This window comes from Anabrus simplex, chromosome 4, assembly GCF_040414725.1.
Source record: "Anabrus simplex isolate iqAnaSimp1 chromosome 4, ASM4041472v1, whole genome shotgun sequence".
Taxonomy (NCBI): Eukaryota; Metazoa; Arthropoda; class Insecta; order Orthoptera; family Tettigoniidae; genus Anabrus; species Anabrus simplex.
Window position 1 is genome coordinate 238,082,668 of NC_090268.1, and position 20,498 is coordinate 238,103,165.

A 20,498-nucleotide genomic window follows, 5' to 3' on the forward strand; every position below is an offset into this window, starting at 1 on the left:
TATAAAGTAAACAGATAAACAAGGCAAAATGCAATGGCTGAGTAAGTTCAGTAATTTTTGTATGCTACTCAAAATAAAAATTGCACATTATAAGGGATCATTGTGGCAAGCAATATGATTCCATTTTTGTTAAGCTGGCTACAGATGGTGAATCTGAAAAGAAAAATAATAAAGATAATATACTACAATCAGCTACTATCTTTATCATTTCCACCCAAGCATTGTAAGATAGAGTGCTACATAAATATGGACCAATAACCAGTTGTTTTTATTCGAATTATGAATGTATATGATTTTGTTTCACCTTTATGTGATATCCAGCAATTATACATAATACATAAAATATATTCTTTCCATTAGGCTAATTCACCCTTTTCTTCTAGTTGTTACTATCGATAACAGATTCATTGTCTGAAGTTATATTACATGATGTTAATGGATTATTTCTTTTCACAGTCCAGGAAAGAGCTTAGGAATTAAATTTCAAGCTTCATCATCAGAAACACACAAGGTTGATCACTGAGAAATATTGTAAGTCCTTTACACATTCAAACACTATTTTCATTTCTTTCACAATAATGACTGCGAGTTCTGCACCTTCTTCTATTCCGTACTTCAAGTCCACGACGAAAATCAGCTATGTCAAGCCCAAGTTCTTTCACTTTTGCTCTTGATCTCCATACTTTAATAGTAAAATCATCTGATGTAGTAACTAACATTTCTGGATCACATGGATTGAATGCAACCGAATTCACAACATCCATATGTGGGAACTTGGCTAAACAGACTCCATAATGGCGATCCCAAAGATATCCATGTTTATCTTCAGCCCCACTAAAACAAAGAAATTGCATTTAACTGATAATACTATCAAATTCAATCACCTGAAAATGTTACCAAAACAAACGCAAAGTCAGGCAAACAAGCTTTAAGACTACACAGATCATTTTATGAAAGACAAACGTTACTTTTTCAGATATCCTCTCATTTCTTTACGGTACTTTTATCTTTTACAATGTGATTCAAAAGAGAAATTATGAAACAAATTGTGGCAACCCAGGGAGGTTGGTAGTACTGAATGACCTATATAGCTTATTTTCTATTTGTTTTACCATAGCCCACTATGATGTCCTTTAAGTTGCAGACTTCACCGTTTGGCACTGATAGACTAGTTCTGAACATCAGTGGTGGCATGTCTCGGCTCAGAGCACAAACTTCAAACATGCAGGAATTTGCAAGAAGTATGTAAAAAACAGAAAGTGCCGGTGATCACTGCACGGTGTGTACCACAGAGCTTCAAGTATAGCATAGAACTCGGTTGTGTAGACACTACAGGATTCCGTTAGAGGAAAAAGACCTCTGGTATTGAAAAATGAAATTAAATGGCGTATGACTTTTAGTGCCGGGAGTGTCCGAGGACAAGTATGGCTCGCCAGATGCAGATCTTTTGATGTGACGTCCGCAGGTGACCTACGCGTCGTGATAAGGATGAAATGATGATGAAGACGACACGTACACCCAGCCCCAGTGTCAACGGAATTAACCAATTATGGTTAAAATTCCCGACCCTGCCGGGAATCGAACGTGGGAACCCTGTGACCAAAGGCCAGCACGCTAACCATTTAGCCATGGAGTTGGACACCTCTGGTATTATCGACAAAGAATGCGCAGTTTAGTTTCCCTTCTGCTCTCGGACCATCCATATACACAACTACTGAATCTGAATACCAGTCAACAACGGACAAGAAGAGCCTCCAATAAATGCAGCGATCCATGTTCTCTTTTGGGCCGGTGTGCAGATCCAGGATTATTCCACATCGTCATATTACTCACAGAGGTACCTTACTTCATCGTCTGAAAAGACAAGGAACTGAAGGTACACCAAACAATCTGGGACTGCTATCCAAACGTCTACCAATCGGCTGCATTGCTCGTGGATAAGCAGCGTACAGCTGATGGTTTCCATTGCAGAATATGCTGGGATAGCTTGGGTAAAGTGGCATTTGCTGCAAATTTGTAGTATAGGTCAATAATATTCATTGGCGCCTCAGGTGTAAAGGCAGCACACCAGATTCAGCAGGCAGGCTAGCAAAGGGGCTTGTACAGAATATTCCCATTGCTAACTTAACTCCGCTGTGGTGGATGCTATTCAGTTTCACAAGGACGCTATGCCTTGCTGATCAATATGCTGCACTGCTGTAGTCTAACCTAGATAAAATATGTGCCCTATAAAGTTACAGGAGCAGAGTGTGGTCGCCTACCCCCCAAGTAGCACACATGACTCCCACGACAATTTACTATTGAAAAGGAGCCAAGAAATTGGTAAGGCTAAACTATAGGAAGAGCAAGCCCCATAGCTTGCTTTAACTGTCGCTCTGTGACTGCCATACTTCGTAAGCTATAATGCACAGCAAGATAGTCTATAAACAGCAACATTATTATTGAACCAGCAGCAGCAGCAACAATACTGTTTATGGCAATTGCAAACAAAGTGACACTGAGAACCAATCCCTGTGGGACTATATTCTCCTGAACAAGATACTGTAAAAATGCCCCCGTACTCGGACACAGAATAGACAGAGGGACAAGAAATATGCAGTATATACCTTGGAATCTCCATTGATGCACAACTGAATGGTTGCAATATTGACATGGGGTCATAGGCCTTTTCTAAGTGAAAGAAAACAGCAATCAAATGCTATTTTCGGAGAAATGTGTTCTGGACAGAACTCTCCAGGCATACCAAATGGTCATTGGTGAACCATTGAAACCATACTGCTACTTTTCCCCAAACACCAAATAAGTCAGCGATTCACCATCCTGTCAAACAGTTTACACACACAGTAAGTGAGACAAATAGATCTGTAACATCCTGCATGCATAGAATCTTTGTAAGGCTTCAGGAAAGAATTAATATTCCCTCTTGCCACTGTGACAGAAACTCACCCTCTATCCAGATTCCATTGAACACCCCAAGGAGATATAAGAGGCTATCCTCGCTGAGGTGTTTCAACATCTGGTTATAGATATTATCTGGTCCAAGAGCAATGTCCTTGGAAAGCACCAAGGCGCTGCAGGGTTTCCACTGTGTAAAGGGCACATTATAGTCCTCTGAACAATGAGTGGCAGAGGTAAGACATTCTGCCACCTGCTTCAGAGCCAGAAAATCATATTGGTAATTTCCTGAATCAGACGCGTCTGCAAAATGTCTTGCTAGATGGTTAACAACCTTAGGTGGATCAGTGACAATACTGCTTGCATAGAAAATTCCCAGTACTGAGGTTGGTCCTTGTACTCCAGAAATACATTGTAGTTTAGTCCACACATGAGATGACAGTGCATGTGATGTCATAGACGACTCATCTTTCCCATGAAGCTTTCTTAGTCTGTCGAATAATAACACACGCCTTAGCAAGAAGTTTTTAAAATGTTAGCAAGTTGGCTACAGTAGGCAGCCTACGATAGCATTTATGAGCGCAACGTCATTCCTTCATAGCTGCTGCAATTTCTTTGTTCCATTGAGGAACGAGATTTTGTCGAGGAGTCCCAGAAAAGGATGATATGGACTCCTCAGCAGCAGCAAGAATCACTTGTATGATGTAAGTTATATCGCTGTCTACGCTCTGGCTATTCGCATTGTTAAAGATAGCTAGTGATATGAACTTTGGCCAATCACCATGTTTTAGAATCCATTGGGGAGGAGACTCAATGGATTTCTGTTTCAACAAAGTAAGAATAATAGGGAAATGGTCACTGTCATCATGTACATCCCACCGAAGCAAGGGAACGAACGCCCAACTGCACGGACTAACGTCAATGTGGGAGAAGGTGCTGTGCGCAACACTGAAATGAGTTGGTTCCCCTGTAATCAAAATGCATAAATTCAGCTCCCTTATTAACTGTTCCAACTCCATTCCTCTGGGGCAAGGCATTTCAGGAGCTCTACAATGGGTGATGGGCATTAAAATCACCCAACAAGAGGAAAAGAGATGTAAGCTGATCTATAAATTACATCTTTGATGATAAGAGGCTGGCCTGCTGGGAAATAAACATTACAAACGGGAGTTATGACAGGCAACGAAACACGTACCGCTATTGCCTCCAGCTGGGTTCTTAGGGGAATCTCATGGCTGTAGGTATCAGAGAAATGCATGCCTTTGATGCAAGTGTAATGGACTAGTATAACTTGGAAACAATTCTCTAATCCATGGGTAAATAATGGAAATATTGAGCTCCATGATTATTATTATTATTTTTATGACTTGTGATGTGTGGCTATGAAGTTCTTTACATCTATTAGTATTGTTATTATTTACGTAGTTATGTATGGACTTTATTTGGTATAAATCGTGATCGTATTATTTGTGAGGTTATGTCATGATACATCTGCTGTATGTATATTAATATGAGTTTATTTAATGTAAGAACATGTAATTAATAGTATATAATTTATTATTACCTGTAAATATGATATATAAATCCAGCATAATGTTGTGCAACTCCCAGTAATAGTCCAGAACAATGCATCTTGCCACTGGAATTGTGTAGAAAATTCCTTTCATTGTAAATAGGCTATTAGAGACTCTCGAAATTATGACAAAATATGTTGTATCATATTCTTTCAGAAGCCTGGCCAGGCAGTGTATATAAAGAGGCAGTCTTGGGAGTTAAGTTGAGTTGTTTTGGTCAGACTTGTAATGGAAGTCGTTAGTCAGGTATGTGAACTTCGTTGGGTTGGTAGCTGGCTGATATGCAAGTTTTGCAGTCGTCTTCTTCTTAGCAGTGTTTTGTTCAAGAGGGCAGTTATTAGTGTGTGTATATATAATTTTTAAATAAAACTGTACACAATTGACAGCATTTCGTGTGCACATATTTGTAGTTACACCTTGCTCTTTTATTAACTGTTCCAACTCCCTTCCTCTGGGGCAAGGCATTTCAGAGCCCCATAATGGGTGATTGGCATTAAAATCACCCAACAAGAGGAAAGGAGATGTAAGCTGATCTATAGGATAAACTACATCTTTGATGATAAGAGGCTGGCCTGGTGGGAAATAAACATTACAAACCGCAGTTATGACAAACGACGAAACACGTATCGCTATTGCCTCCAGCTGGGTTCTTAGTAGAATCTCATTGCTGTAGGTAACAGAATGAGTAAAACTACCAAGGCTACCAGAAGCCTGGTTAGAATAATCCCGTTCTGTCGAGTATAGTCTAAAATGTCTCAAGACATTTGCCTGGTGTGAAAATGGGAAACCACGGAAAACCACCTTCAGGGCTGCCGACAGTGGGGTTCGAATCCACTATCTCCCGAATACTGGACACTGGCCGCACTTAAGCGACTGCAGCTAACAAGCTCTGTGATTCATGAAATTAAACTTACGGAACGCTTCCTGGTATGTGAGACCATTCGATGTCTATCTCCTGAGATAGACTGGACAATTTCTATGTCGAGGAGAATGAAAATCAGCGCAGATAGTGCACCTGTTGGGAGGTATACATTGTTCCGCACCATGAGCTTCTTTTCCACATGTACCACACACAGATTGATTCAAACAATGAGATACCATGCGTTCAAATCTTTGTCACTGATAGCAATACACTGGAGGTGGGTTGTATGGCCTCACATCACTAAGATATATTGTTAACTTGACTTTCACAGCTTGAAGGAGACTATGAAAGCACTGGTGGCAACATCTTAACTGTTGACTTTGTGCGTTATATGCCAGACAGGTGTCATGCCCCGGTTCTTCATGTCTTCCATTACCTCATCCTCACTGTTTAGGATCAAGTTGCAGTGGAATATGACATTGCGAACCAGATTCATAGTTTTGTGCTCTTCCACTAGCTAAAACAAACGTCAATTGAAACCTTATATTTCAAACCAGTAGGTTATTAAGCATTGTTTTCTGATCACACTCTTCGATCATGAATTATTTAAAGGTTAAACTCGGCCATGTGCGAGAGGATTACTTTAACCATCATCTTCAATGCGACAACACTTCGATCAATTGGATCAAACGTTATAGATGTCGGATGCCTGTCCACATCCTGGATTTTAATTTTGTCTTCATTAGTAAGCGATATTACGACTTTTTCAGTATCCATAACTGGTCTACACAATAATATGACCACACTAGTCAACTTCACATGATTATGTTCCTCATCCATACATAGACTATCACACAGCAAATATTCGGTACCCTTCACTGTATAATTCAACACAATAAATTTCTAACTTCTGAATGGAATGTGACATACAAGTACAAAGAGGCTTTCTTGGTTATTCAGCAATATCAGTGAAAACTGGAGAGCAAAACTGAACTTTTGTGAGGCTAACGGCTTGCTTCCTGAAGGTGTAATTCACCCTGTGAAGATCAGGACTTAAGGCCATTACTCATTTTCATGCAACTTTCTCTAACAGGCCTCCATCGGCGAAGACTATAATCTGTGATGTAAAACATGTTTTTTTCACAAGGGATGACAAAGAACATTTTTAGGGCTAGGAAAAATGTGATCATACAAAGCGTACAAAGAACATTTGTGACGCGATAAGAGAGGTTTTTTTATATAGATTTAATAAGACGTGAATCGGTACTTCGAATTCACAGCATTCTAAGCAAGAAATCGTCTTTATGACGAAATCACAAACGAGATTTCACTGTGGTTAAATATGGGAAAGCTATTCCCATGTAAATTTATAGCGAAAAGATAATCATTACTTTACTGGTGCTTGAAATATGTTTTCATTATGCATATAAGGTTATGTTAGATGATGCAATTTGAATAAGTAAACCAAAACGTTTGTCACAGAACCCACTGGAGTGATACTAGTCCAATTTTTCAGAAATAAATTGAACATATGGGATCAAGTTTCTCGGAATTAGACGATAACTAATGGGTAAGCCGCAGTCTGGAAATCTGAAGAAACTCAAGTTTTGGACAAACTGATTGCCGTTTCATACCAATTTTAGTGTGTGTGGTTTTTCCCTGACTTTTACGAAAAAAATGATATAACGACAATCCGCTATAGCAAGTAAACTTTTCGCCATTATGAATTCTCACTACAACGGACTTCTACTCTATTTAAAATAATAAAAAACAATAATATGTCCTGGCATTCGGTTGTGCAGGGACCTGCGGTATCAAGCGGATACTACTGCCGGGTACATGGCGCTCTCACACGACTGGATTATTGGGATACTGTCAGGCTTCGTCTGCATCCCCCACCTACAGGGGGTGGCATGACATGAAATTTTATAGGAGTGACAGGCTACAACCCTTAAGAACCAAACCCTCAGTACAGCCTATTAAGGACTTAAGTCTGCCAAGATGACTGCTCCTTAACCAGATAGGCTGCAGTTATTGGATTGTCACATGGTCTTTGCGATGACTTCCTCAGTCATACTGGTTTGCTTTCATGACCAAGCAGGTCTGCAGACTCTTGTAACAGAAAGCTTCTCAATTCATCTCGTATGGCTGAATGAAATCTGTTCCATTCCAAAGTCTAGGTAAGCCATAAATCAAATCTGGGGCCTCCGGATAAGAGGTGGATATTAACCTGCCATAAGGTTGAAATCAACACTTAGGAATATTTACTGCATAACATATTTCCTTTTAAAACCTACTGTATAACATTATTTTTAAAACCTACTGAGAAATATATGGTATTTTTAAAATTGTGACATATAAAATTAACAGCCCTAAGTGACAACAGAAAGTGGCCCAAATATTTCGTGCCTTTGAACCAATACCTGTTAAAGTTTATACTTAACAAACAACTACCGTTCATAAACTAAGAGAATTTACTTACCTTGCAACATATTCACTACATACATCTAAAAATATAAAGAAGCACTCATTATTAGGCGTATATGCTTTGTGAGAACGCAACATTGTTCCAACTTCCTTCAGAGTCACCAAGTCTATTACATGAATGTCAATCTCCTGTGCAATGGGAGGTGGATCTAAAGGATTCTTTACCACATATCCTCGAGGCCAAGGTCGCGTGTTAACATACAGGTACCTAAAACATAGTTTATAAACATATCTTAATACACATACGACTCAATATGAGTCCACAACACAGATAACAAAATCACAGAACATTCACAGAATATATGTATGTTTAGGAAATGAATATAGAGTAGTAACAGGTGCAAAGGTGAGAAGAAGCTGCTGATGATGATGATGATGATGATGATGATGATACTTGTTGTTTAAAGGGGCCTAACGTGAGAGGAAGCTACAACAATATATTTCTGTAAGTCTATGTATGGAATCTGTGAAGTATGGTCACACAACATCACCTGGGAGAGGGCAGAGTCAAACAACATATGGTCCCTTTACTTTCTCCCAGCTGGTTTTAAGAAGGAAGCCAGAAAGTAAAGGTCATTCTGAAGGTCCCATGTACCATTTCAATTCTTGTTTAATACTTTGCTTTCCATTTAATTAGTACACTGCTGTAGTCATCCACTTTCAGCACTGAAGTAGTAACTATACTGACAGCACTGTCATTACTTGGAAGTCCATTCGCTGCAGAAATCTTGGTACTGCAAGTTTTGTTTTGCTTATTAACCAAGATATCTCTGTGCACCACAGGATGAGCCCTGATAACAAGAATGCTTACTCCTGTGCAGTACTGATACTTTCTGCAGTGTTTCCACTGCATTCCACACTTTTCCTATAGTACTGATAGTTCACTGGAGAGGTAACTTTCAATTGAACACAAATATTGTGAATTATGTACTGTCATTAAATACATTTAGTATTAAACTATGCTTGTAGAACTGATATCCAATATGATTACGTATCATAAATGTAAACAAAAAGAGAGTTTTCAACAGATCGAGTAACCTCGACCTCGACATCATGGTTTATTGTAACTGGTTCAATGTCGAGGTCACCTCGACATTATGTTTCGTTCTATTTAAGAAGTTATTTCTTGAAGTTCTTTGACCTGATTGAGGTACATCGATATCCCTGATATTTGTAGAGCAAATTTTTGTGCACAAAGGAAGCCGTTCTTTTATCTCCATGGAAATAATATGAGATATATGTAGCCATGTATCATCATGGTTACCCACGGCCTGTCAGCTGTGTTTTGTTTACATTGAGTAGTGTGCACATGTGTTGTACTAGGCGTGTTTATCTGTGAATGCGAATTGTCTCAGTTGAATTTGCGGTATAAAAGCGACAAATATGAATGAAGGGTAAATACGTATGCACGTTTTCTGGACAGCAGTGACGATTATTATTTATTTGATTAAATGAAGAGTTTAGAGAACTGTCGAGTGAAGATGAAGGTGTAGTGAATTCTGGCATTGCAAGTGAAACTTCAGTGACTGGACCTGTGCGTAAGAAAGCACGGAATGATCCCGGACCATCATATGCTATTTCTGAAGATTCGGAAGAGGAAGTTCCAGTGCCTGATACAAAAGCAAGAAGACGCACGAAGGTAATGGGCCAGGGTGGAGGACGGGATATGCCACACGGCAATGATGAAGCTTCTCAGGTCAGTGTTGATAATTTGAGTAACAGTGATGCTGAAAGTACTTTCGCACATACAAATGGTAATGCAAATTACAATAGTGTTTACCGGAATGTAACATTTCATGATAGTGAGCCTCCTAGACTAAGTTATTCACCAGGTCAGGAAACTAGAGGACCCTAGGTTCCTCCTAGCTGCATCACTCCACTTCAGTTTTTATGTTATTTTTCACTCCTGCACTCATAACTTTGTGTAAACCTGTAAGTAACTAACTAGACTCATGTTTATGTAATATAATAATCATAATAATAGTATGACTGTAGTTACTAATAAAAGTTCTGTGTTTAATCTGACTAGGTAAAAATGTGCAAAATTAATTTGGACCAGACTGTTGTAACATGTGACAGAAAATTGGACTGCAAAGGGTTAAAGGTACAATGAACTTTTAAATCAAAATGCATAGAGACAGAAATAAATATGGAATATTTATCTGAAACTGTTATGCTTTACATGAGATAAAAATTAACTTATTGCTCCGTACTGACGGTAGTTCACAACTGAGAAAACACTTGGTTTATCCATCTATTCAATACTAGATAATTCAATCTATGAGACTGATACAAGTTACATCAACATTGTAGACAATTTGGGACTCATCAGCACATTACAATACGACGATAAAATTATAAACAACTTGATTAAGATTAAACATCTCCCTTAGAGAATTATAGTGTTCAGAATCTATAGTTGGGATATTAAGAAATTGAATGAATTAGTAATATGATGAATTGAGAACATTATTCCATATAAAAGTTCTTTACAGTTCTCTTGCTAAAATACATGGTTTGTTAAAATCAGTCATTGGCTTATGTCGTTAAAACTGCGAACGGAATAGTGTAGTATCGCTTATAGTCTTTCGATGTATATTTTCCAAATCTAATAATAGGAGTTAATGTTCCTTGTTTAGATATTGATCCTAATACTACTGTCAAATCTGGACCATGGTGTTATATGGTTGCTGATCTTCTAAAAGTGGTGAGGGCCAATATTCCATAAAGTGATGCCTCATGGTCCGGTGGAGTGGCATGTGATGGTGCCGGTGAGAGTCGACTCTCCCCCAACGGCATGCCAGCTTAGGTTTCCCAGCTGGCACAGGTTTTTTTTGAGGTCAAAGGCTGGGATGACCCTGCCTTCGAGCTTTAACTCTTTGCAATATTGCTCACAGGAGCAACAGCCACCTTGGGCATATCGATCTACTCAGGTGTTGCTACAAGGAACAACAAACCTGGTAAGCTCCGTGCTATGAGGCTGTAATCTAGTTTCTTGGCAGGTGCATTCATGGAACTAAACTTACACCGTGCTTCCTGGTATGAAAGACCATCCAGTGTCTTTATCTCCTGGATCATCATCTCACTGAAATAGAGTGGACAATTTCTATCTTGAAGAGAATGAAGACCAGGGCAGCTAGTGGCACCTGTTAGGAGATGTACATTGTTTTGTGCCATGAGCTTCTTTTCCATATGTATCACACAGATTGATTTGTACGACGACATGCTATGTGTCCGAACCTCTGGCATTGATAGCACTGCATTGGAGGTGGGACGTATGGCCCCACATTGCAACGAATAGTTGTTACCTAAGACTTTCTCTGGTAACAATGACAGCTTGAAGCAGATGAAACAACCGGTGACATCCACTTCACCGTTAACTTTGCACACTATGCGCTGGACGTGTGTCACGCCCCAGTTCTTCAAGTCTTCCATCAGCTCATTGTCACTGTTCAGGATCAGTCACAGTGGAATATGACACTGTGAACAAGTCAAGATTTTGTGTTCTTCGACTTTGATGGGAATTTTGCCAATGTGGTTGCACTTGAGCAACCAATCTGCTTGGAGCGCAGTGCTTGTCTTGAGGAGCAAACTACCATTCTGCATTTTCTTCAAATCCTGAAGTTCAATGTATACACCTTCAATCGATTTAAGCAGCCTGAAGTCTTGCCCATCAGCTCTGGTAGCAACCAGGAACCCAGGGAAGCTGGAACCCAAACTCACATGCTGCTCTTGTTCCCAGGAGGGAATTAAAAGTTAAAATCTTGAACAGGCTTAGAACGTTTATTCCCGGACATGCCCAAAATCACTCTCCCCGAATGCCACCCAGCTGGTTGTAGCAGGTACTGCCCGGGGTCCAATTCTGGACGATGCCTAATATGGGGTATGGAGGGTATGAGCACTTGGCTTCCCTTCCTCAAATCACCTGCAACTGCTTGTATACAGTATAAATATAGCACAGATTTAAAAAATAAAAAGTAATTCATAATAATAATATGTCCTAATTTTCGGCTGTGCGGAGACCTGTGTTGTCAGACAGATACCAGTGTTGAGTACATGGGCTCCCATCTGGTTGGACTGGAGATACTGGGGATAATCACACATATAAGAGGCCCCACCCCAAGCAGCACACATGTGAAATTTTGATTCCATCTACAATTAACGCTCAAGAGAAAATAAAAGACAAACGGGACCGATAGCCCATGACCCTTTTAGTTGCCTTCTATGACAGGCAGGGATTACCTGTGTATATATTCACCTCTCCCATCCACAGGGTCTACAATACATGGTACCAAAGCCAGAATCCATATCCGTTCCTAGGTTGCTCCTTTCAGTTGCCTCTTACCACAGCCAGGGGACACCATGGGTGTATTCTTCATCTGCGTACCTCACCCACAGGGGGTGAAGGGTCCTTTATTCACCTCCCCATCGTGAAAAGGTGGTCCTACAATGGCCATTTAATCAGAAAAGTAATACAGCAGGAAATTTAATAAGAGCTTCTGACACCTTCCTCAGGAAGTCTTCTCAGGAAACAGTTTGTTTCTTATAACGAAATAATTCAGTATCCACAAAAACAAAACAGATGTGTTCACAGCCTGAAGTATAGGACAACTTTGACAGAAAGTGGAAAAAGTAACAGATTAGCACATTTCTAGCTGACACGCAGTAACACCCTGCATGTGGTATCAACCGCCTTTATCTTACAGTATATCCATTACATCATCCTTACAAACTTATGCCTTAATTTTGTGTCCAATTTTCTTTTCAACCCCCAAAATATTGTGAGGATATTCAAGACAAGTAGGCACTGCACTAAGCTTCTTTCATCTCAGATGGGAACAGAAGAGTCTGCTAAAAAGTCCTTCTGGGAGGAACAATAATTAAGAACAAAGAATAAAATGTCAGTCTTCTGTACGAGCTTGGTGAGTGAAATATTTACGCACAGGCTAGTGATGTGTTATAATTGAAGTTCATGACTATGAAATTATTGTCTTGTGCTTGACCTGAAGAAAAGTATAAGTTTCTGTTATGTCTATGGACTGTTTATACCAACATGTAACAGGAAAAGAATGTATAAAATTACTAATATTAGCCACATTTTAATTATCTTAACACAAGAATCTTGTTTATCGGGATTAAATGAGACCGGAACTGATCCGAATTATCAAAAAGCTGGATAATCCAGAAAAAACTAAAAAGCAAATGAATCGTTTTTTTTTTTTGAAATGACACATGTCAAGATTTTGTCAAAATTGAGTTAAGGCAAGTAATACAGTCTTTAAGTATAGATCTATCGTTTTATGCAGACACTACACAAGTCACTGCATTGCTTTATCCGGTAGCTCTGCCTGGTAATAATAGTTTGTTGAAGAAACAGCACTTGTCACTGACATGTGCACTTTATCCGTAAAATGAACTGGCTTGCTGTATCCAATCGGCAGTTCCACGCATCCAGCTGGCAGACATTGCAGTAGCAGAATTACTTCTACACAAAAGGAGGGCAAAAAATTTTTACTCCAAAATGAAATTCGTCAAAGAGAAATGCTTCAATTGCTGCTATTACATTCGATTTTATGCAAAATTTGCCCCTGCCAGATATCCCTGTGCAGGATATTTTTTACTTCCGTCACTTAACAGTGAATATGTTTAGTGTCACATCGCTGGGTCCTAATAATACGAAGTTTTATACATATCATGAAGGGCAAGGACATAAAGGTCCGAATGAGGTTGTCTCTTTTCTTTTGGACTTCATTAACAATGCCTAATTCGATACAACACCTCCATGCGTTTTCAGACTCTTGCCCTGGACAAAATCGTAACCACACGGTCATACGATTTTTCTTAGCTTTGGTGACTATGGGCAGATTTCAGACAATTAATATTTTCCTCAAATAGGACATTCTTATTTACCCAATGACAGGCATTTTGCTGCAGTAAAAAGAGTGGTAAGGAAAAATGACAGAATTTACGTTCCCAAAGATTATACAGAGATGATTGTACTGTCCACAAGTCAAAGAAAGTTTACAGTTAAAATGGTTGAATCCAAAGATATTATTGACTTCAAATATTGGTGGCCTTCATTCTTTAAAAAAATGCCTATCTGTGGAATCAATGAATCGCAGACTTCCACGAGACCAAAAACAATCGTTCCAGATATCGTTCTTCAGTCACTTCACATACTCAAGTGAAATGCCGAATACTGTTCAAGCTCGAGATTTCATTGACGGTCTAGTGGTACATACGTTCAGTCTAGGTATCAGGAATTCAATGAGTGTCATAACGTTCCCTACAAAGTTAGCATATCCAGAAGATAGACTGCCTATTCAGGAGAAGAAAATACAGGATATAAGGAAAACAATGCAGTATATTACAGAAGAGCATCTGATTTCTACAATGAGATTATTAATTGGCCAGTTACCAAAGATAATGTGTTCGGTGATGACTAGAATGAATACTGACCAAACACTTTTGTAAAACAGCGAAAATAAAGATATTTTGTAACAAATTAATTTTTGTCGCCCATTTTTTTTTTGTGGTAAAACAGCACATGTCAAGGGGATATAATTTCTGACAAACCTAAACTACTGCAATATTAATTCCTTTATTTTTCAATAAAAACATAGATTTCAATGTCCTCTACCTATAAAACATAGTGTTTTTACAATGTGTATATTGTTTACCGTTCCTGTACGTTTTAGGTGGGTATCTCCAAACTAAGATTTACTGACATGTGCTGTTTCAGAAAAAAACGATTCAAATACAGTACATGTTATATAATCTATTAACATAAGTTGTACAGTAATACCTTTTCTCAATTGTACAAAAAATACATAAGAACACTCTTCTTACTCTGTTTTATGTACTAAAATAATGTGCGAGTTTTTTCTGTTTTACATTTGTATAGCGTTTACGTGCAGCACGATCACAAGGACATTTTACTAAAATCAGTTCTGCTGGTGTGGTTTCAGTCTGGGATTCTAAATAGGACATCAGTTTGTCCAGCTGTATTGTTGCCTCTCCATGAGTCATTGTTTCTTCTGATGGAGCACCAGTTTCAATTTCGAATTCACCAACACTCTCGTCATTACCTGCCGAGGAACAGAGGCAATAATGCCGTAGCCTGAATTACAGTCATTTTTCAACCAGCCATTTACATCCTTCTCATCTATGTCCGAGCACTCGGGAATGCGTGCAAATGTGTCAAAGAACTCAGAAGAGTCCACATCTTCACAAACCTCGATGGTAGATGCGCAGATAGAAGACCGTAGATGTTTTCAAGACTTTTTAATTGTCATTTCACTAACTTGATCCCATGCAGATGTGATCATATAAATAATGTCTTTCATATTTATTGATTTCAATACCAAAATTACACTTCTTCAATCAGTTTGCTGAGCAGCTGCCTCCTGTATAACCACATGATGGTTTCCAATACACCCTGGTCCATTGGTTGTAACAAAGCTGTTACATTAGGTGGCAGAAATTTCACTTGGATATCACCAACTCTTCTACTTCCGGATGTGACGACGCATTGTCAATGAACAAAATGGCCTTCAGTGCAAACCTTGTTTCATTAAAAACTTTTCTACGTTCAGCACGAAGTCTTCCTGGAACCAGTTTTTGAAAAGTTCCACTGTCTATCCATGCATTCTTTTGGGATGTGTAAGAAACCCACAAGGCAGATCGATTCACATTTTTAAGAGCATGGCGATTCTTTTATTTCCCTATTAACAGGAGAGGAAATTTATGTCCTCCAGGTGCATTGGCGCATGCCATAATTGTAATGCCACCTTTTTTTATAACCCCTTGCCAATTCAACTAATTTAGATGCTAGTGTCTTATTTGGTAGCATGCGATAAAGGAGCCCAGCTTCATCGGAGTTATATACCTGGTCTGTTGTTAGGTTATCGGAGCAAATAATGTCCTGAAATTCCTTTATGAAACTGTCAACAGCGACTTTATCCCCTGAAAAACTTTCACCAGTCACTGAAAACTGGTGTATGCCATGACGAGCTTCCCACCTTTCCAACCAACTCTGACTACCTGTGAAGTTAGGATCTCCATTTGCAAGCTTGCTGTTTAAACTAAGCGCCTTTTCTTGTAAACTCGGCCCTGAAATCGGAACACCTCGCTCTCTTTTTTCACTAAACCACATGAATAATGCATCATCTAGAGATTCATTTCTAACTTTCTTTACAGTGGCACGATTCTCTAAACTATCATTCGTCACCATTTTAAAGCCTTCAATTTCTTTTTGGTTTTTCTTCCAATCAGACACAGTTGAAGTCAGTACGTCATAGTCAACAGCAATATTTTTCAAAAGTTCTCCTTTGTCCAGCCTGTTTAATGCTTGTAACTTTTTGACCATGGAAACAACCACTTTCTCCCATTTCGAAGCCATTTCATGCTCACTCAAACAATACAATACTGCACAGGAAAATACTGTAACTATACAACGTGGTGTTAACCTTCACCTACTGATGTGGTCTCTCACAGACTACTGGATATGATGACTCATTCCCTTCCTCCTTCATTGTCTTAAGCAATCACATAGCAGGTCATTAATGAACGATGTGAACCCGAGAAAACAACGTCTGCAGTAGCGGATGTCATAGACTCCATGTCAGCAGGACCGTCATTAAAAAAGTGATTGATGAGTGACTAAACAATGTTTACTAAGATGCATAGCTCTGCATGCTGAGGCATGTTAGTAGTTTGTTGCATTCAGAAGAGCATGGGTTCGAATCCCACCTCGGCCGTCCTGGGAATGGTTTTCCATGGCTTCCCATTTTCAGTTCCAGGCGAATGCCGGGACGGTACCTTTGACAGACCGCGGCCGAATTACTTCCAGTTCCTGTCCTTAACTATCCTTGGCGGAAAAGACATTCAAGAAGAGTCGACCTCGTAAAAGAAATACTGTACAAGTAACAATGAATTTTTATTACTTTCCAACTGAATAAACTGGAGATCCGGATTAACAAGGTTCTTGTGTATTAACATTGCGGGCCTGTACAGAAAAAAAACAAGCATTAATAGGGTTTAATGGGACATAAACTTGTTTACCCTCTGCCATCCTGTGATTTGGTGTAAATCATTGAATCATCTCTATGATCATGATTTTGTACGACAAAAGTGATAGGCAAGACTAGACAATCTAGATCTAGTACATAATGAAGGTGATAGCTCCTTCTGTCAGTGGTAGGGTGTCAGCCTTCAGATCCCCAGATCATGTGTTCAAACCCAGCAGAGGTAGTTGGATTTTTGGAGGGTGGAGAAAAGTCCATTTAATAAATAATAATATTGTTTTTTATGTTCCACTAATGACTTTTATGGTTTTCGAAGATGCCCAAGTGCTGGAATTTTTTCCCATAGGAGTTCTTTAATGTGCCAGTAAATCTACCAACATGAGACTGATGTATCTGAACATCAAAATATCACTGGGCTGAGTTGGGATCAAACCTACCAACTTGAGCTCAGATGACCAGCACTCTACTGTCTGAATTATTCAGCCTGGCTTGACACTCCATGTCATGGAACATCACCACGTAAAAGATCTCCAGTGATACATCTGATGTTTACTTGACCAAATTAATTAAAACTCAATTATATATTGCCCAATAGAGAGATAGTAATAGTAGTAGCATATTTATTCTTTTTACAATTGGCTTAACATCGTACCAACACAAATAGGTCTTACGGCGATGGTGGTAGTAGTAGTAGTAGTAGTAGTAGTAGTAGTAGTAGTAATAGCAGCAGCAGCAGCAGCAGCAGTAGTAAGAAGGAAGAGAACACAACAACAGAGGGAAGAGGGAGAAAGACAAAAAGAAAAAACACAAAAGGACTAAGACAATCTCCATATCTTGACACATACTGCGTTTTTTTATAGATGTCCTTTCCTGTTACACGTTCTAGTTCAAATTATATTTCTCCTCAGCCCCTGACAAGCTAATTTCTGCATTCTAGTTCAATCAGGGGGCGGACACTGCTTATCCTTCATGAGAGATTGGTAAGATAAAATGAAAGTCAGATAAATAACAGAAAAGCCAGAAGTAAAACAGAGTAAAGGTATATATGGGTAGAAGAAGACAAAGGTATACAGGACAAATCTATATTTAGCTTAATTCTTTTTACATCTGGCTTTCTTTTATTTATCCGGCTTTCCCCTTTTCCTATAACTCTCTGATCAGGGAAGGAAATTTCCTAGAACGACTCCTTTAAAGGTTGTGGAAGTCTGACCCACAGCAAAGCTGGGAGCAGAATTATCCTGTTGTGTTTTTATGTTTCTCATTATATTTGCTCCCTGTGGCCACACTAGCAAATTAGTGTGTTTTAGTAGTTTAAAAATGCAGGAGGTATACAGCAGAAGTATTTCCAGACTTCTGAACAAGACAGCCAATACAACTAACCCATTAGCATCTCAAGCAATCAACTACCTATCTTCCACAAGTAGCAATACAAGATGACCAGGAAAGAGTAAGTACTTGTTGATGAATAGGCTGTACATACCTATGATCAGGAGAGAGTCCCATTCCTATGATGTGTCCATGCAGATCAATAAGGTGATCAACTTTATCAAATTTATCAGCAACATCTTCATATACCAGCCAATTAGGTTCAGGCCTAGGTGAATCCACATTCTGTCTCTCCCTTTCCTTCTGTTGAGCTCTTTCAGCAAGACGTTCACGCAATGAAGGTCCTGGATCCATTTTCCGTGGAAATGACACTTTTTTAATGCGCTTAAAACCTATCTGATGAGGAGTATATGTCTTGGAACCAGTTGTAAATATAAGATATTTCTCTGGCAGATCTGCTAAATCATCTGTTTCACTAACATATTCTTCAGCATCAACTGACATGTTATCAGAAATCTCAGACTCAACTTCATCTCCAAGATCTTCAACTTCAACATCTAAACAGAAAATAATATATTCTTAATAAGGATAAATATAAGTATTGAATTACATGCACCTACCCTTACGAATAAGGGAAAAGAAATGATGAAAGAGAAAAATTGGTAGATTTTGGTGAAAGGAATGGTTTGATAGTGGGCAATATAGAGTTTAGAAAGAAAAACAGTAGGAAGATCACAAGATATGGTTGGAGTGAGGGAAGGACAACGCAGCAATCTATTATTTTTCAGTTGAAAAAGAAAACCGTAAACAGTTACTGGACACAACAGCTCTTACAGGAGATGGAGACCACTGAGTAGTGATAACAAGGATGAAAGAGGAAAAGATGGAAATAATAAAGGAGACAAGAAATAACAAAATACAAGTTTGGAATAAAAGATTATTTTTTAAAGTACAGGAGCACTGAGATCCTGAAATATAATATTCCAGTCACAGAACTGGGAAGTGTGAGCAGAATGGCCCTAATTTAAAAGGGTATCTGTACGTTGAGCAGAGAAGACCTGTAGCGGTACATCCATGAGAGTGACGGAAAAGGAGACACCATGGTGGAATGAGAAGGTGAAGGAAGCAGTGGGAGAAAAGAAGAAAGTGTGGCAAGAATGGAACAGACAAAGAAGAAGAAAAAATCAGAAGAAAATATCAGGAAAGTGAGATGTAACAAAGTGGTAGCTAAAGAAAAGTAGGAAGGCACCCACACGAGGGATGGAGAAGGATGTTAATGGGAGTAAAAGGATGCTGTATGGACTCATACAAAGTAAGAGTATACAAGTTAGTGAAAGAGGAGGGTGGAGAGTTATGATAGGCAGGTTATACCGTGGGTGTTATTCTACTACAATTGATCGAAAGACAATGGGAGCATTGCTAAAGATCTAGTGATGACATTTCTCACTAAATGCATATTATGATTGGTGTAACCAGGGAAAAGGTATGGAAAACAATGATAGAGTTGGGAACCAAAAAAAGGAAATTCTACATGCAATGTATGGCAAATGTTTTAGCTGTGTCCAGACCCAAGTTGGGAGAACAGACTGGTTTAGGAATGTTACTGGGCTAGACAGAGAAGTGTGCTGTCACCACTATTTATATAGTAAGGGATGAAATTGTGAACAAGTCAAAGGCAGTATTTAGTGAAAGAGAGATGAAAATAATGTTATTTGTTGTTGGTGGTGATGGTTATTGTTTTAAGAGGAAGTACTACTGGCAACCATTCTCTATTAACACAAATCAGAGGGGAAAAATGGCAGAGGTGCGACACTTCAAAACATGAAGGTATCGGCCAAAGAAAGACGAGCGCCCACGAAGGGCATGGAAATGAAAGACTCCCTAGGCCTCGTAAACCCAATACCGTCGGGGTCGGATAGGATATGTGAAAGTGAGGAGCCAGGCACAAGTGGAAGCAATGCCAGACTCAGCTAAGGGAACCATGGTCGCCAACCCACGTTCCCAAGTTGAGAGCTTCTGGTTCACCTTCAAGTAGCCTCTTATGACATGCAGGGGATACCGTGGCTGTACACTACTACCGGACACATAACGTTCTCACCCGACTGGATTTTTTGGATACCATTGGGTTTTCGAACGTAATTGCACATGTGAGAGGCCCCCTCAGGCAGCACACACATCAAATTTTGATTCAGTCTGCAACTAACCCTAAAAATAAAATTAAAAATAAAGAGGGGACCGATGGCCACTTGACCCTTTTAGTCGCCTTCTACAACAGGCAGGGATTATCTATGGATCTATTCATCCCCTCCCATTCACACATTACAACAC

The 20,498-nt window shown here is 39.2% G+C and overlaps 1 protein-coding gene across 1 annotated transcript in view; it reads right to left on the minus strand.

Moving 5' to 3' along the window:
- Window positions 1-245: 245 nt before the first annotated feature.
- Window positions 246-20,498, minus strand: part of Fbw5 (F-box and WD repeat domain containing 5) — a 99,370-nt gene continuing 79,117 nt past the window's right edge. The window contains exons 7-9 of the mRNA XM_067145457.2: window positions 18,325-18,727; window positions 7,814-8,026; window positions 246-834 (exon numbers count right to left, since the gene is read on the minus strand). Of these exons, the coding sequence (XP_067001558.2) occupies window positions 549-834; window positions 7,814-8,026; window positions 18,325-18,727 (902 nt within the window). The 3' untranslated portion in view covers window positions 246-548. The remainder of the gene's footprint in view (window positions 835-7,813; window positions 8,027-18,324; window positions 18,728-20,498) is intronic.